At 35.5% G+C, this 16,269-nt stretch overlaps 1 protein-coding gene across 1 annotated transcript in view; it reads left to right on the top strand.

Moving 5' to 3' along the window:
- Nucleotides 1-15,983, top strand: part of PCLO (piccolo presynaptic cytomatrix protein) — a 420,227-nt gene extending 404,244 nt beyond the window's left edge. Inside the window, exons 25-27 of the mRNA XM_077770160.1 lie at nucleotides 12,109-12,243; nucleotides 12,660-12,805; nucleotides 15,021-15,983. Of these exons, the coding sequence (XP_077626286.1) occupies nucleotides 12,109-12,243; nucleotides 12,660-12,805; nucleotides 15,021-15,161 (422 nt within the window). The 3' untranslated portion in view covers nucleotides 15,162-15,983. The remainder of the gene's footprint in view (nucleotides 1-12,108; nucleotides 12,244-12,659; nucleotides 12,806-15,020) is intronic.
- The last annotated feature ends 286 nt before the right edge of the window (nucleotides 15,984-16,269 follow it).

Genomic DNA, 16,269 nt, shown 5'->3' on the forward strand with positions numbered 1-16,269 from the left:
CACTACCAGATAATAGGAAGCTTTCAATTAAAAATTTTAAAAAAGAGCTCTGGCTATTTTCTGTCACAGTGAAATGAATGCTGAGAAACATGTACCAAAAGGACAAAAAAAAATGCCAAAAACATTGAAGGAGATCAATCAGAAAAAATCTATTTTTTCCTCCTAAAATTATGTTCTTCCTGGCTTTGTCTCAGAAAGAAAGAATTTCTTTATGTAATAGAACACAGAATGTGCAGGCTTGTCCTACTTTCACAGAACTTTTAAATCATATTAGGCCAGAACGCCTGCTGTATTGTATAAAATATCTCCTTGAATCTGGGTTATTTCAAATAAAGGACTTAATGAAAGCTTACAGAACTCTTCTCCCGTGGAAAAAAAAATAAAAATATAACAAAATGCCTCCTCCCTCAGTCCCCACTAAGCCCTGAGACATAAAAATGTATGAGGATGTCACTGCATAGCTTTGAATAATAGAGGTTTGGTTATCTACGTAAACAGAGAATGAAATTCAAACACTGACATTATGGCATTTATTTTGGGCGAAACCATAGGTTTGAGGAAAATAAAATCCCAACGTATCTCAATTTGGTGGCCTCAGCTTAGTTTAGAAAGAAGAGGATGGGCTTTGAATCAGACTTGATAAATCTCTTTCTTCAGATCTATGTGGAATATGTACCTAGCTCATAGGTTTGCTGTGCAGATCAGACGTCTTTCATAAATTCATTCATTAAGCACCAAATACCTACTAGGTGTCTTTTCTATGAGCTAAAAAGACAAGCGTAAATAAGGCACAGTCTTTGCACTAAAAGGCAGTAGAGTAATACATAAAGTGCCTGGAACACAAGAGATACTCAATAAATTGAATACAGTATTATTACTGTCCAAATAAATGTGAACTCCCCACAAGTAATAAATCAAGAAATTTAGTTAATAAATTAAGGCATTGGAAAGGAAATGGGTAAGCACTTATTCCCTCTTGACTTTTCCTCATCTTTCCAGGACAACTTCCTCATAAATCTTGAGCTCCCACAGTCCCCAAATCCCTTCCCCTAACACATGTGTGCTCACAAGCATGCATGTGAATTTGGCACACAAACAATTTCGCATGATGGATTATCACAGCTTTGGCAATGATCTTGGGTTGTCTTGCTGGAAACATCTAGCTATGTAACCTCGGGCTAATTTGTCCACCTAAAATTTACACTCTCCTTTCTTTAAAGTGAAGTTAGTAATATTTCTATTTCACATGTTTGAGGTAAAATGAGATAATATGGCACAAGTTTACATTATTTATTTGGTATTCATCGTTCATAATATTATAATACTCTCTTGGTTGCAGATTAGTGTACACTTGAATTATCAGTAGAAAATTGTATGTCTTGAGATATATTTGGAATGAAGATGCATCTCTTTTTCTTGGAAACCAAATCCATTGAATTTCACTGTAAAGAAATTCTTTACTTATATCTTATCACAAAGCATTTTATAAATCCTGTTTCAGAAATTCTTTTTCTGGGATGCCTGGGTGGTTCAGTTGGTTAAGCATCCAAGTTCGGCTAGGGTCATGATCTCACGGTTGGTGAGTGTGAGCCCTGAGTCCAGCTCTGGGTTGACAGCTCAGAGCCTGGAGCCTGCTTTGAATTCTGTGTCTCCCGTTCTTCCCCTCCCACGCTCATGTTCTGTCATTCACTCAAAAATAAATAAACATTATATTTTTTTAAAATTATAATTCTTTATTATAGTATGTGTTAGTAGAAAGTGCTAGATTCAAGCATTTACAGTCATCTGTGAGACAGAGGTAGAAAAGTAGTAAGGCAATGGAGCTAGCTGAATGATGTCATCTTCATTGTATGAGCAAGCTGATTTATTGAGAGTCAGTTTCATGAGAGCGTACAGTGAGGGTAACAGGAATAGAATTTAATACACTATAAAATGAAATAAATTAGTTCTATTTTTACTTCCCTCTTTCAAACATTAAATAAACAGGATAGACCTTCAAAGCCTGTAGTTCTTCACTCCTTGTATTTCATCCTACATATAATGAGGGAAGAGGTAAGAACCTTTGTTCAGAAGACATGTTTCTGAGACTTAAGATTAAAACATATCAATGGCTTGAATGCAGCCTCTGAAAAACAATGATATACCAGGAAATCGCATTCAATGCAATTACCAAACCTGGTAAAAGATGTCGAATCTTTCCCTGTTACTCAAGGACACGGTATAAAGAAAAAAGAGGTGCCCGTTACAGATAATTATTGAGTCCTACAGTCAGATTATTGAGTACCACTTTGAATTTTGGGAAGAGAGAGAGATAATTTCAGCATAGAAGGTAAAATTATTATAGACTCTAGGGTAGGGTTAATATACCTGGTTGGAAATTATAGATAGAAGAGAATAGAACAAATTATAGTGAACTTACCTCCTCTCTGAAACAATCTCAGCCAAGTGGAGAAAGGACTCTTTTTTAGAAATTTCTATTTTAAAACTATTGACTCCTATGAATATTTGAAGATGTTTTGTTTTGTTTCTTTACTCTGAATAAATTGAGCACTGACCTAATGGTATATATATGCTGCTAGGTGTAAACTATCAGTTTATTCTAGAACCGATCCTTCATCGCGTCTCATATTAAGACATAAGAAGAATGAATGCTTATTGAATACTTAACCATTTCTGGCATTGAGCTAACAATATGCCTTTATTATGCTAAAATTTTAAACAAGATCATTGTTTAGATCTGAAACTAATAGACTAGACACAACTGAAAGAAAGGAAAATACAATTTATACATGAGGGGAAATTCATCATTATTTTAGCTAGGAACAGGGATTAGGATATTAGTGAGACTTTCTGTAAGGACCGGGTTTAGAAATCCTGAGTAAACAGAGAATATTATTTAGAATATAAGATGTTTAGTGGAGGGCCAGGTCTAAATTATATTCAGATAATGTCAGAAAGTGTCCATGAATTTATTATCCTAAAAAGTTGAAAGAGATATTATAAATAGTACATAAATAATCTCATTACATATATTTACAATAAGAGGAAATATAAACCAAGATATTTAATAACTGGCCTCCATCCAGAATTCCTGATTTTGAAACTTCACCTTAATTTGCTTAGATTTGAAGTGAGTGATAGCAGCTAAGTGACAAATTATGAGGTGATAGACTCTCAGGGCTACATACACATCTTACCTAATGCTAATTCAGACTTCATTAGCTAGTACCAGTAATATTTACTAATGGAAATTTACAAACACAAAGAAACCTAAGTGTTGAGAATTTTATTCACTCTGCTTTTTTCATTACACAAACTTTCTTCTTACCTTTCTTCCTTCTTTTCTTTTCCACATTTTATTCACTTTCAGTTAATTAAACAATGCTTCCAAAGAAAAGTTGCCTAAAATGGTCTCTCATGAGCAAACGCTGGTCAGATTGCAATAGGTTTCTTAGAATTCTGAGAAAGAGTAAACCTCACCTTACACTATGTGCAGATCAGTATTTCAGATATGAATAATGTTAAAAATAGATTTTCTCAATCCATAGTCACTTTTTAAATTATTTTATAGTTTAGGGGCGCCTGGGTGGCTTAGTCGGTTAAGCGTCCGACTNTCCATATAGGATCTCATACAATTATGAATATTTCATGAAATACTGATTGCCATTTTGTGGTTTAATACAAGTGAGCTGCATACCTGATGTGATGTATATATGTAGGCAAATACTTGTAGCTAGGTTTCGACAATCCAGAGTGTGGGGTGCCTGGCCGCATCAGTCGATAGAGCATGTGATTCCTGATCTCAGAGTCATGAGTTTAAGCCCTGCGTTGGGTGTGGAGACTAAAATCCTGCGCATCATGCCAACAGTGAGATGGGCAAATATAACCCTGAATCAACAACCCAGAATTGATTGCTGTTTTCCAAATACTTTCCTGTCAGGGTGTCAGGGTGTCAGGGCAACCTGTTTTGTAACTTCAAATTTTTCTAACATTTAAACAATTTTTTAATTTAGTATTTTTTAAATTTTTATTTGAGAGAGAGAAAGCTCATGTGAGCCGGGGCGAGGGAAGGAGACAGAGAGAGAGAATCTTAAGCAGGCTCCATGCTCAGCACAGAGCTGATCCAGGGCTCAAACCCACAGCCCTGGGATCATGACCTGAGCTGAAATCAAGTCAGTCGCTCAACCAGCTGAGCCACCCAGGCATCCCTGAAGTTCCTAACTTTTCATGGTTTTCCTTGAACACTCAGGGTTTCTTGTCACAAATATGGTGTTGGCTTTTTCAACTGAACTTTGCTCTTTATTTCAAAAGAAATCCAGCATTTGCAACATTTCCATCTCCAAAAACTTAAAATATTATTTTATTTATTTATCTGTTTATTTAGAAGTATAACTAACATAGTGTTATATTGCTTTCAGGTGCACAGTGCAATGATTCCACAATTCTATACATTACTCGGTGCTCTTCATAATAAGTGTAAAAATAATATTCATAAGAAAATATAAGGTACTCATGAGAGATAGAGCTCTGGACTTAAAATCAGAAGATCCAAATTGAAGTTCTACCTGGACCACTTAGCCATTTGGCAACTTACTTCATATACCGAAGCTACTGGTTTCTCACCTGTTAAATGGAGATTAGATCAACCTTATTTCCAGTTGTAAAATAATTACTGTGTTCTGTTAATGGTAATGTTTTCTTAAAATGCACATCTCTAAAAATATAAATCATGCACTTCTGTAAAAATATGAATCATCATACAAATAGCATGTGTATAAATGTGTGTATGTGGATATGACACACACATTTTTCAAAGATAAAATATGGATAAATGTAAACTTTTTCTGAGAAAAAGGAGTGAGAAGATATCTTAATGGAGAATAAAGCACCAGAGAGTGTGAAAAAAGAAAGCTGTGGGAGATAAAAATAAGTCAATTTGACAATTTTACTTAGTTGGAGCACGTTAGCGAAAGAGATAGACGCACACAGTTTAGTTAAATGCAATTAAATTATTCATGGCCACGATTATAGTTTGTTTTTAATTTAATGAAGAGAATATATCATGGTAAAAACAAAGGAATTGTTTAATTTCAATAAATATTTTAGCCATATTCATTGAGATAAAAGATCTCACTAAGTTTAAGCAACAAATTGAAAATATTAAGAGATTGAGCAATTATGAATTTGTTTCATAGTGTGAATGTGTGCAAGCACGTGTGTGAGTGCAAGTTGCAGCGGGGCAGAGGGAGAGGCAGAGAGAGAATCCTAAGTAAGCCCCACAGCCCAGGTAGGAGCCTCACATGGGGCTTGACCTCATGATGAGTGAGACCATGACCTGAACCAAAAGCAAGAGTCAGATGTTTAACCAACTGAGCCCACCAGGTGCCCCAGAAATTATGATTTTTAGTACTATATTTCAATTTTAAATTTTATTAACTCTGTTTAAAGGAAATCAGTACTCCTCCGCTTCCACTTTTTTTCTGCCTCAATTTCATCTTTAAGCTTTTTTCTTCCCTCCTTCCTCCCTCTTCCTTCTTCGTCTCTCCCACCCTTCCTTCCTTCCTTCCTTCCTTCCTTCCTTCCTTCCTTCCTTCCTTCCTTCCATTCTTCCTTTAAAAATTTTTTTAATGTTTATTTTTAAGAGAGAGAGAGCATGAGAAGGGGAGGAGCAGAGAGAGACACACACAGAATCTGAGGCAGGCTTCTGAATCTGTCAGTAAAGACCCCAATGCGGGACTTGAACTCACAAACCATGATGACATCATGATGTGAGCCAAAGTCAGATGCTCAACTGACTGAGTCACCGACGCACCCTTCCTACCTACTGTCCTTCTTTCCTTCCTTCCTTCCTTCTCCTTCCTTTCATTACTATATCCTCTATGTCTTCCGCCACAGCCTTTTAAATATTTTCACAAGGCTATTGTTATTTTTTTATATACAAATGTGCTCTTTCAGGGGACTTATTTTTTCCTCTGGCTCCTTTAAGAATGTTTTCTGTATCCTTGAAGTAGCTTAAATGGGATATATCAGTGTATCAGCTAATCAATATTTCCAGGAATACAGAGTGCTCTTTTGATCCACAGATTTACCCTTCTGTTACTTCAGATAAATACCTTTATATTTTAAATAGATACTATTTTCTAATCTCTTAAACTTACTTTTTCTGAGCAATCAGTTGTATTGGATTATATTTCCCAGTTTGACATACCTATCATTGTTCTTTATCTTCTTTATCTTCCATTTTCCGTTCTATATCATCCTAAGCCTTTCTTCCCTCTATGTCAATAATATTTCTGTCTTAATTCAGTTTTATTCCACAATGTTTCTAATTCATTAATAGTTTTAAAATGGAAACGTTTGTATTTTAGTGCTATAACCTGTACTTTTTGTCACCTCATTTTTGAACAATCCCCTCAGCATCCCTTCATTCTTTCCTCTTCTTTCTATTCTTTCTCCCCCCCGCACCCATCTAAAACTGTGACTATGTAGCCTACTGTAGGTAAAGTATCTTTTCCAGAGCAAGATCGATGTTAGGTCTGGAGCTGCCCTCTTGTGGAGACAGCAGACCTGGACCTAGAGGTTTCTGTAACCATCCTGCATCTGCTCCAGAAGACAGAGACTCTCTGAACCTGGGAAAGGGCAGACATGATTGACAGTGGTGACTCACAATTAGCACGAGCTCAGCCGGCATGTCCCTTTCTTCCTTTAATAGAAACATTAAAGAGCAAGCTGGAACAATCTTCGAACAGGAGAAAATTATCAAGAACTTCACAAGTAGCTCACTGTGAAGCATGTGAACTTAACCTTCCAAGAAAAAAACAGGCAACGTGATGATTTGAGAACTGTAATTAGCAAGCTTAATTCCACCTTTTCTTTCCCCATAGGAGAAGGTGGAAAACAAGTATCACATCGTTAGCGCGTGGGATTTTAAGGGCTGTAAAAGAAGGATATGACCTATAAAAGTGAATTTTGTCCTAGAAGAAGATTTATCCTACTATTTTATTCCATCCTGCCTGTTAGTGTGATCAGTTCTATTCACAGCTTTTATTGGCTACAAATAGTAGAAGCAAATTTTCCTGGACTCCCTCCTTACCTTGTTAGAATCTTCTTTTTTCATCCCAGGTGTGGGTTTGAGAGATGGTGTTCTTTACACTTCTTTATGGCTTTGGAGGGAAGAAATAGAGCTGTTTTACATGTAAATTTGCTGGCCTGGTTGGCAAGGTTTTGCTCTCTCTTTTGAAATTTGATAAATGTGTTTTGGGTTGTTTTTTTGTTTCATTTTGGGTGTTTTGCTTTGTTTTGTTTTTGTTTTTTGCCAGCATTCACTCTACCAAGCCAGGATATGTCTTCTTTCCAGGAGAAGATAGTCTCTGCTTTGGCTCTTTCACCTGCTTCATCTTGGAGCTCCCGGAAATGGGGAGCCTTGGCCGTTTTTCCTGATCGCACTGAGACTCTCAGATCTGCTTAGTGATGATCCAGGGTTTCCACTCTCAAAGATTTAGTGTGACTTTTCTAGGGCTGCCTACTCTCATTGCCCATCCTCTTCTCTGTGATGGGGATTTGGTGGTAATACTTAGGGTTTTGTCAACTCATCGCTCTTTTCCCAGCAAGATTCTGTGATACATGCTGTACTCAGAAATCCTGCTAAGCTGTGCTTTCCCAGAATCCCCCTTTCCATTCCTACATACCACTTTTGGGGGGTTTGCCAGTAGGAGACTGTAGCCTAGTCCTTGTTCAGTTACTACTCATTAACACTTTCCTAATTTTACTTTTTTTCACCTAATTTCTCTAGATAGTAAAGGAAGGAAATTCTAAGATCTGTCCCATTTTCTCATTTTTATATTGAGGATTATTTGTCTGTGAAGTTTTTTTCAACATAAAATAGAATGGTTTGAATGGGCTTATTTACGCTTGTTTAAAATGGTTAGGTAACCAGAACTGAACGCTCACTTGCAAGTTCAAAGCAATGTATTAGATGATGTTGTCAGTTTCTATCTGTTAAGAATGAGTAAATGGAATATGACCTACTAGTATTAGGATACATTCATGACAATAAATGTTTATAGCAAACCACTGAGAGGAAGGTAGTGTCATGGTAAAGAGGCCAGAGGTGATTTCTGAATATGTTTTCTGTTTTGTTGAAACTATTCAGAGTATCAGAATTTTGATTCATTAATTTTATCTATTTTTCTATTCTTTGCCTCATTAATTGTAGTGTGTATCTCTATTCTTTCCTTCCTTGTACTTTCTTTTGTTTTACTTTGTTGTTCTTTTTATAACTTTTAGAGTTGGAAGTTTAAATCACTTGTATTAAAATTTTTGAAAGAATATTAATGCATATGTGTTTTTATCAATGCTTTAAATGATATAGGTGTTTGAGACTAGTGGTTTCTTGCATCATTACTGTAACTTTCTTAGATTCTGATACATAATATTTTCATTATCATTATTTTTCAGAACTTTTGTATTTTCTCATTATATTTTGCCATTCCCCCAAGAATTATTTAACTGAAGGCTTTTTTTGTGTGATCAATATATGTAATAGTCTCACTTTATAAAACTTACTGATATCTTCTTTGTTACTCAGTTTATGATTAGTTTTGTGAATGCTCCATATATACTTCTCTTGCCAGGATGTGGTATTTAGCAAATATACAGGAGATCTGCTTTATTGATTGTATTGTCTCAATATTTTATGTCTTTACTTATTTTGGTCTACTTGGCCTCTCTTGTACTACTTTTACCTATGTAAAAGACTTTTGTTACTATTCTCCTTAATCTGCCTTCTATCTCTACATCTTATGTTGTAGTTTCAGTCTTATTTAAGTTGTACATTCATACATATTCATAATTGTTATATCTTCATTATAACTTATGTATCTTTAGCTTTATTTATTTAAAGCTATATTTATTTATTTAAAAAAATGCCCTTTTTGTCTTATCTACTGCATTTTTGTCCTAAATTTTATTGTCTTAGATAATAAGAGTTCAACCCCTACTCCCTTATTGTTTCCATATACCTGACATGCTTATAATTTATGTCTTTTTGGCTATTGGAAGCAAAACTCAATTTTAGAATGGAATTAAGCTTTGCTTTATGACCCAGTCTGAAAGTCCTTTTTTTTTTTTTAAATGTTTATTTATTTTAGAGACAGAGCACAATTGAGGGAGGGGAAGAGAGAGCCAGAACCAGAATGTGAAGCAGACTCCAGGCTCTGAGTTGTCAGCACAGAGCCTGACACGGGGCTCAGCCCCATGAAGCTTAAGATCATGACCTGAGCCGAAGTCGGACACTTAACCAACTGAACCACCCAGTCAACCCTTAACTGACTCAGCCACCCAGGTGCCCCTGAAAGTCTTTTTAAAAACAGGGTAGCTAGGGGCACCTGGGTGGCTCACTCAATTGAATGTCTGACTCTTGATTTTGGATCAGGTCTGATCCCAGGGTCCTGGGATTGAGCCCAGCACTGGGCTCCATGCCTAGCTTGGGATTCTGTTTTTCTTTCCCTCTGCCCCAATCCCTCAACTCATGCTCGCTCCCTCTCTCTCTCTCTCTCTCTGTCTCTCTCTCTCTATCCCCCCACCCTCTCTCTCTCTCTCTAAAATAAAAACTAAATAAATAAAAAATAAAATGAATTTAAAAAATAGGCTAGCTAAACCTATTTATATTTACTAATACAATAGATATATTTGAAACTCTGCATTTTGTTTTATAATTCTTGTCTGTATTTGTTGTATTTCTTCTTCCATTTTGTGTCTTTGATATGTAAAAATTTCTTCTGTAATTAAGAAGGATTCATATCTTTGTTTTAATGATTTCCTTTTTATATACACCATTTAGAATTCCTGTTCTTCTTACTTCACCACTTACTATGTGGTTTGTCAATATTTAATTACATCCTCTGTTACCTACCTACTATCTGTACAAAAATCAATAATCTCATTTCACTTTCCACTGTCTCTCCTTGTCCATCCATCTATGTTTAGTTGTATTCTCACTACTGCTGGAATACGTAACAAATGCTGTTCTTGCACCTACCTATGTCCTCACTCTTGCTTTAGTCTTAGCCCCATAATTAAGTACTTTAAATACTCACCGTCAGTGATTGTGCTGAAGAACCAAAGATTCTCTTTGGTTTCATGAAGTGCATCCCCCTGTATTTCTCAGAGAATCAGTCTTTGTATAGAATTCTCAAGTTATTTTATGCTTAAAACTGTAGGCTTGATACTCAAAAGACGGTCCTGCTGTATATAAAATCCTTGGCTTACACTTTATTTTCTTGAGTTTCTTTTTTTTAATGTTTATTTATTTCTGGGAGAAAGAGAGAGACAGAGCATGAGCAGGGGAGGAGCAGAGAGAGAGGGAGATACAGAATTGGAAGTGGTCTCCAGGCTCTGAGTTATTAGCACAGAGCCCAACGTGGGGCTTGAACTCACAAGACATGAGATCATGACCTGAGCCAAAGTCAGATGCTCAAATGGTTGAATCACCCAGGCGCCCCTATTTTCTTGAGTTTCTTGAGAGTAAAGTTAACATCTAATTGCTGTGAAATATCTATAATCATTGGTTCTTAAATTATGATGTAACCATATCTAGAAGATTTATGTTTCAGTATAGAGGATGGTTTTCTATTGTTTTACACCTTAGTTATTGGTATTGATAGATATTTTTTTACATGTCTGGGTACATCTGGACAAAAACATGAACTAATTTGATCAAACAATTGATCCAGGAAATAAATACATCAAAACAACATAACCCCAACATATGACAGAATTCAATCAAAAGAATTAAATAACTACAATCCAGTATTTTACAATTTTGCAAAAAATGCTTTTGTTACTTTAATTTCCTCTCAAAGTTTAGTCAACTATATTCTGTATTCTATATTTTATTTAAGTGCATCCATGAGGTCAAAATTATTTTTAAAATATACTAAAATATTATTTATAATATAATATGAAATACTAAGATGTTATGTATTAGAGATTAGAGATTAGAGATTACATGTCTTTCTAATTCTGTGTGATGAAATGGGAAATGCATCTAAAGCATTTGTACTTCATGCCAAATTCTGATCATTGACTTGAGGAAGCCTGTTTGTGCATTGTTTTTTGAGTTGCAAGCTAAACTAGCCTTTTTAATAAGAAATGTAAAGGCTACATTTACATTTACATTTCTAGTATTCTACTAGAAACAATAACTGATAGACCCATGCTACTTATTCTCTTTTTTTTTAACTTTTTAAATATTTATTTATTTTTGAGAGAGACACAGACAGGACATGAGCAGGGGAGAGGCAGAGAGAGAGGAAGATGCAGAATCCAAAGCAGGCTCCAGGCTCCGAGCTCCGAGCTGTAAGCAGAGAGCCTGATGCGGGGCTCAAACCCACAGACCATGAGATCATGACCTGAGCCAAAGCCGGACGCTTAACCAACTGAGTCACCCATTGCTAATCATCAATTGTTAGCAAACAACTTCTTGTATTTCATATGATTTATTTCCTATAAATATATTAGAATTCTATTATTTAAAAAAAGTTGTTATTTATTTTGAGAGACAAAGATAGCATGAATGGTGCAAGGGCAGAGAGACAAAGGGAGAGAGATAATCCCAAGCAGACTCCTAGCTGTCAGCACAGAGCCCGATGCAGGTCTTGAACCCATGGACCCCATTAAACCGTGTGACCATGACCTGAGCCAAAACCAAGAGTCAGACCCTTAACCGACTGAGCCACCCATGTGACCCTGAATTCTATGAATTTTATGTGTGTGTCTTATAGTCTCATCTATTTCCTCTTTTGGCCTAATAATCTATAGCTGAGTAACATTTACTTACTTGTGTTTCCTCCATACCTCCCTTTTTACTTGCTTGTCATTATATTTAGCATACTTCCTTGTAACTGTGTAATTTATCAGTCTCCCCATGAGATTTTTCACTCCTTAAGGGCTTGGACTGTATTTTATTCGTCTGTGTATCCACAGGATACAATAAAGTGTTCAGCGCTTGATAAACACTCAATAAATGAATGTATGAATGAATTATTGAACTAAACATTGAATAGATGGCATTTCATATTCCTTACCATTTTTATTAACTCTTTCCAGTCAAAACTCAGGTAATGGGAGAAATCAAGATTGCACTGAAGAAGGAAATGAAGACAGATGGTGAACAACTCATAGTTGAGATTCTCCAATGCAGAAATATCACCTACAAATTTAAGTCTCCTGATCACTTACCAGGTATCTAATTTTAGAATAATGAGAAGTATAAAATATCTAAGAGTTCTATAGGAATACATTCTAAATAATCTGGAAAAGGCAAAGTAAAATTTTTGCTGTACGCTATATATATCTGAAAAATGTGAAATAAGGATTAACGTCTCTTACACAGAACAAGTTGATATTTTACTAGTTTTTAGATAAATTTGCTAACACATCAACTAAGAGTAATGTGTTTACCATACAATAGGAAAACACATTTAAATTGCCAAGAAAATTGGTGTGTCTTTTAGTCAGTTTATGTTGTCTGAAACTAATTGAGCACAGTCTGCTGGCTTTGTTTAAAATATGGGATAACTCCCAGTGCACAATTATAATTCTTTCAACAGGACATTGTATGAGTAATGGGCATTCTACAAACTGAATTCTTATTTCAGATTTATATGTAAAAATATATGTGATGAACATCTCTACCCAGAAAAAAGTGATCAAGAAAAAAACGAGAGTTTGCAGACATGATAGAGAGCCTTCATTCAATGAAACTTTTCGATTCAGCCTCAGTCCTGCTGGGCATTCTCTTCAGGTAACTATATGCTGTGCAGTTACTATTTTTGTTTGTACAGTATTTACTTTCCGTTCAATTATTTAATATGTGTATGCTGATCATATAATGGGTGACATTTTACAAGTTAATTGATTCTCAGAAGCTTCTTTCCAGTGGCCTTTTAGAATTCCACAGCCCACTCACCCATCAGTTAGCTACCAAGTCTTCTCTGTTCTGTTTACTCGGTTTATTTTATATAGATTTAGTTTCATGCTCACAGCTACCAATCCTCTTTGAGTTTTCATCTTTATTACTCAGATCATTTTAGCAGTGTAGCTGGCCATCAATGTGTTACCCTCTTAATTCACTTTATCACATTGCTGACAGAAGTATCTTTTAAAAACACTGGGTAAGAGGGCCGGGGGTATGGGTGAAATAGGTGTAGGCAATTGAGGGTATACTTACCGTGATGAACTCTGAGCAATGTATAGCATTGCTGAGTTGTACACCTGAAACTACTTTAACAGTGTATGTTGAATATACTTGAACTAAAAATTCAAGTATACTATCTAGGCATATAGATAGATGGAGAGATGGTAGATAGATAGATAGATAAATAGATAGATACATACATACATACATACATAGGTAATAGGTAGATAGAAAGACAGAAATACTGGCTAACAGGTTACATCAAAGCCCTTCAGTGATTCACCTATATCCTAACTCATTCATAGTCCTCTCATGTAAACTCTAACTGTATTGAGTTAATCTCATCTCTTTGTATATTTTCCAACACACTCTATACTCCAGCTGCACCACAGTCTCTTCAAATCAGGTTAAGCACCCATTGTTTTGCTCCTATTTTTCTTCTCTTCAATATTATCTTCTTCATTTCTCTCCACCTATCTCACTATTCTGTAGTCATTCAGGATGAACTCAGCCCTTTATTGATGACCCTAGGTGCAATTTATCATGCCTCATTCGCACAGTATTTTGCGTATCTTACTAGGTTATCAATCCTAATCTGTGCTGTATAATCATTTATATACCTACTGGTCACTGCTTCTCCACTATCTGCTTCTCTAGGGCAAGGCCTGGCTTTCATTCCTGTTTGTTCTACAGCATAATACAGTGTTTGTACATAGTTAATCTTCATTAGATGTAGGAATAAGGAATGAAAGAAGGAAACCGAGGTGAGAAGAAAGAGATGAGAAAACGTGGTATGAGTAAGACCATGGGACTGGCACTTAGGGGCAAACTAGAGACAAATATAAGAACTATCACAAAGCTAAAACTGAATTGAGAATATTAAAAGATATTACAGTGGAAAGAAATTTAAAAAAATAAAAAGTAAAAGATGCTCTGAAGTCTGTGTGAACAAATGTGTTATCCACAGAGATTAAGTAGTTAGAGGAGGGGACTATGTGGGTGAAAGGTTACACGTTTGTCTGAAATGTGATAAATGTAATAAGAAAGCAAGATCCAAGTGAATATATACAATGTCATATGAATTCCTAAAACCGGGGCCCAGAAGAAATAGTCATAACTAGAAATGTAGGTTTTGAAGAAGTCAGAAACATTCAAGTTTTAGCCAAGAATAAGGAATAAGAATTCTCTAAAGGAGATTCTGAAAAGAAAGCAAGAGAGAATTGTCAAGGTTTCATGGTTAACACTGCTGCTCTCCACCTTTCTCCAACTCATCTCTGAAAGAAAAACAAATGTCTTAAATGGGAGATTCTATGGCATTTCAACTAATAAAAGTTCTACATATGAGAAGAAATCACTTTGGAAGTGCACACTATAGTAAAACCACCAGTAAATTAAAAGCTAAATAAAATTAATGTTGTATTTTCTCTGCTTTGTGAGCCCTTATTCATTTACTCAGCACCTCAATAATTTTGCATTTGAGTTCATGTTTCATAAACTACTAGAAAATGTACCTAGCAAAGTTCTTTTGAGAAACTTGCTACTCATTTAAGGATAAACCTAGTCAGAATTAGCTGCTAATACATGTCTTATCTAAAATTCTCATATCCGCTGGGATGTGGGTTTTCCTTTGGGAAATGCTAATGTGAAATAATTAATACTGTGTACTTCTTTTGAGGACATCTTGAGGATTAGTTATCTTACAAGTATAGCTGCTACTTCCTCTTACCCTTTCTCGTCTGCATTATTTCTTTGATGGTCGTATGTCCTTTTAAAAAAGTTGAAAATACATGCAAGTATATGTAACTTTGGCTATTTTTTCTAGATTTTACTTTTCTCTAATGGAGGGAAGTTTATGAAAAAGACCTTGATTGGCGAAGCCTGTATCTGGCTTGACAAAGTGGATCTGAGAAAAAGAATAGTCAACTGGCACAAACTTTTGGTCAGTCCTACTCAAACCCATTGAAGAAATGTGTCTGCTCAGGGTATGGAAACTGCTCTAAATAATCTCAAATCAAGACGACAGTTGGATACTATTTTATCACGTTTTGGGGGGTAAACGTGAAAAGAGGAACAACACGCAAAAACTTACTCAAAGTCTTGTAAATGTTTTGTTGTGGAACACAGAAAAAAACCTCAGATGAAGCAGTTCCTGTGTTAGAGACCAAAATACAGATTGCTTATGGCTGTCAAGACAATGAGAGCTATTTTGGTTATTTCATGCAGATTGATGCTGACTTTGAGCAGAGTTGCACTATAGCTAAACGCAAAAGCTCAGATATTAATATGGTTTCTGATGCAGACAAAGTTTATTCTTTATGCAAAAGAATCTTGGTTGAAAGGAAAGAACTGACATAACAAATCACAATTTTCGGAAGTCTAAAAATCTTTCCTCTTTATCTTATTTTCTCCAACAACTTACTATTTTTAGATTCTGACATGGGATTCAGCTGTGGGATATGTTCAAGACTAGGAGGGAGGCAGTTGTGTTCATAAGGAAAAGGTACTGGAAATGGGGAAATAATGGCATTTAGATCTTCTCTATGTTTAAATGTTACAAGCGTGAGCAACACCAACCTTGAAATTCATGTTATAAAAGCACATTTGTATAATTTTAAATACTGTAGAGTGAAGATAATAATAAGTAGAAATCGAACTATGTTTGTCTAGAAATAAAGCCACAATTGGCTAGCAAAGAATGTTGCCCCACAAAAATATTGGAACCTTAGTTGAAAATGTCAAAATCCTCCATAACTTACCATTAAGCCAATACATTGCCAACATACCAAAGAACATAAATTAAAATGGTATGTTCTAGGAAGCATGTTAAGTTGTTCTTTGTGGAATTGCAAATAAATGTGTTATTCCGCATATTTCCTTTCTCTTGAGTGATGTATTAAAGGAGAAAAAATTCTTCCTCTGGAAAACACATCATATTGATCTGTGACATGGATTCTTTAATTGGTGTCATTTCCTGTTCCTCCATCATGCTTTCTTTTCACTTAGCGCATTAACTGATTATGCAATGACACCAAACTTAAGTTCTCTCTACTGTTCCGCTTTCCTTCTGTAGT

The sequence above is a fragment of the Crocuta crocuta genome, unplaced genomic scaffold, assembly GCF_008692635.1.
Source record: "Crocuta crocuta isolate KB4526 unplaced genomic scaffold, BGI_CrCroc_1.0 scaffold424, whole genome shotgun sequence".
Classification (NCBI taxonomy): domain Eukaryota; kingdom Metazoa; phylum Chordata; class Mammalia; order Carnivora; family Hyaenidae; genus Crocuta; species Crocuta crocuta.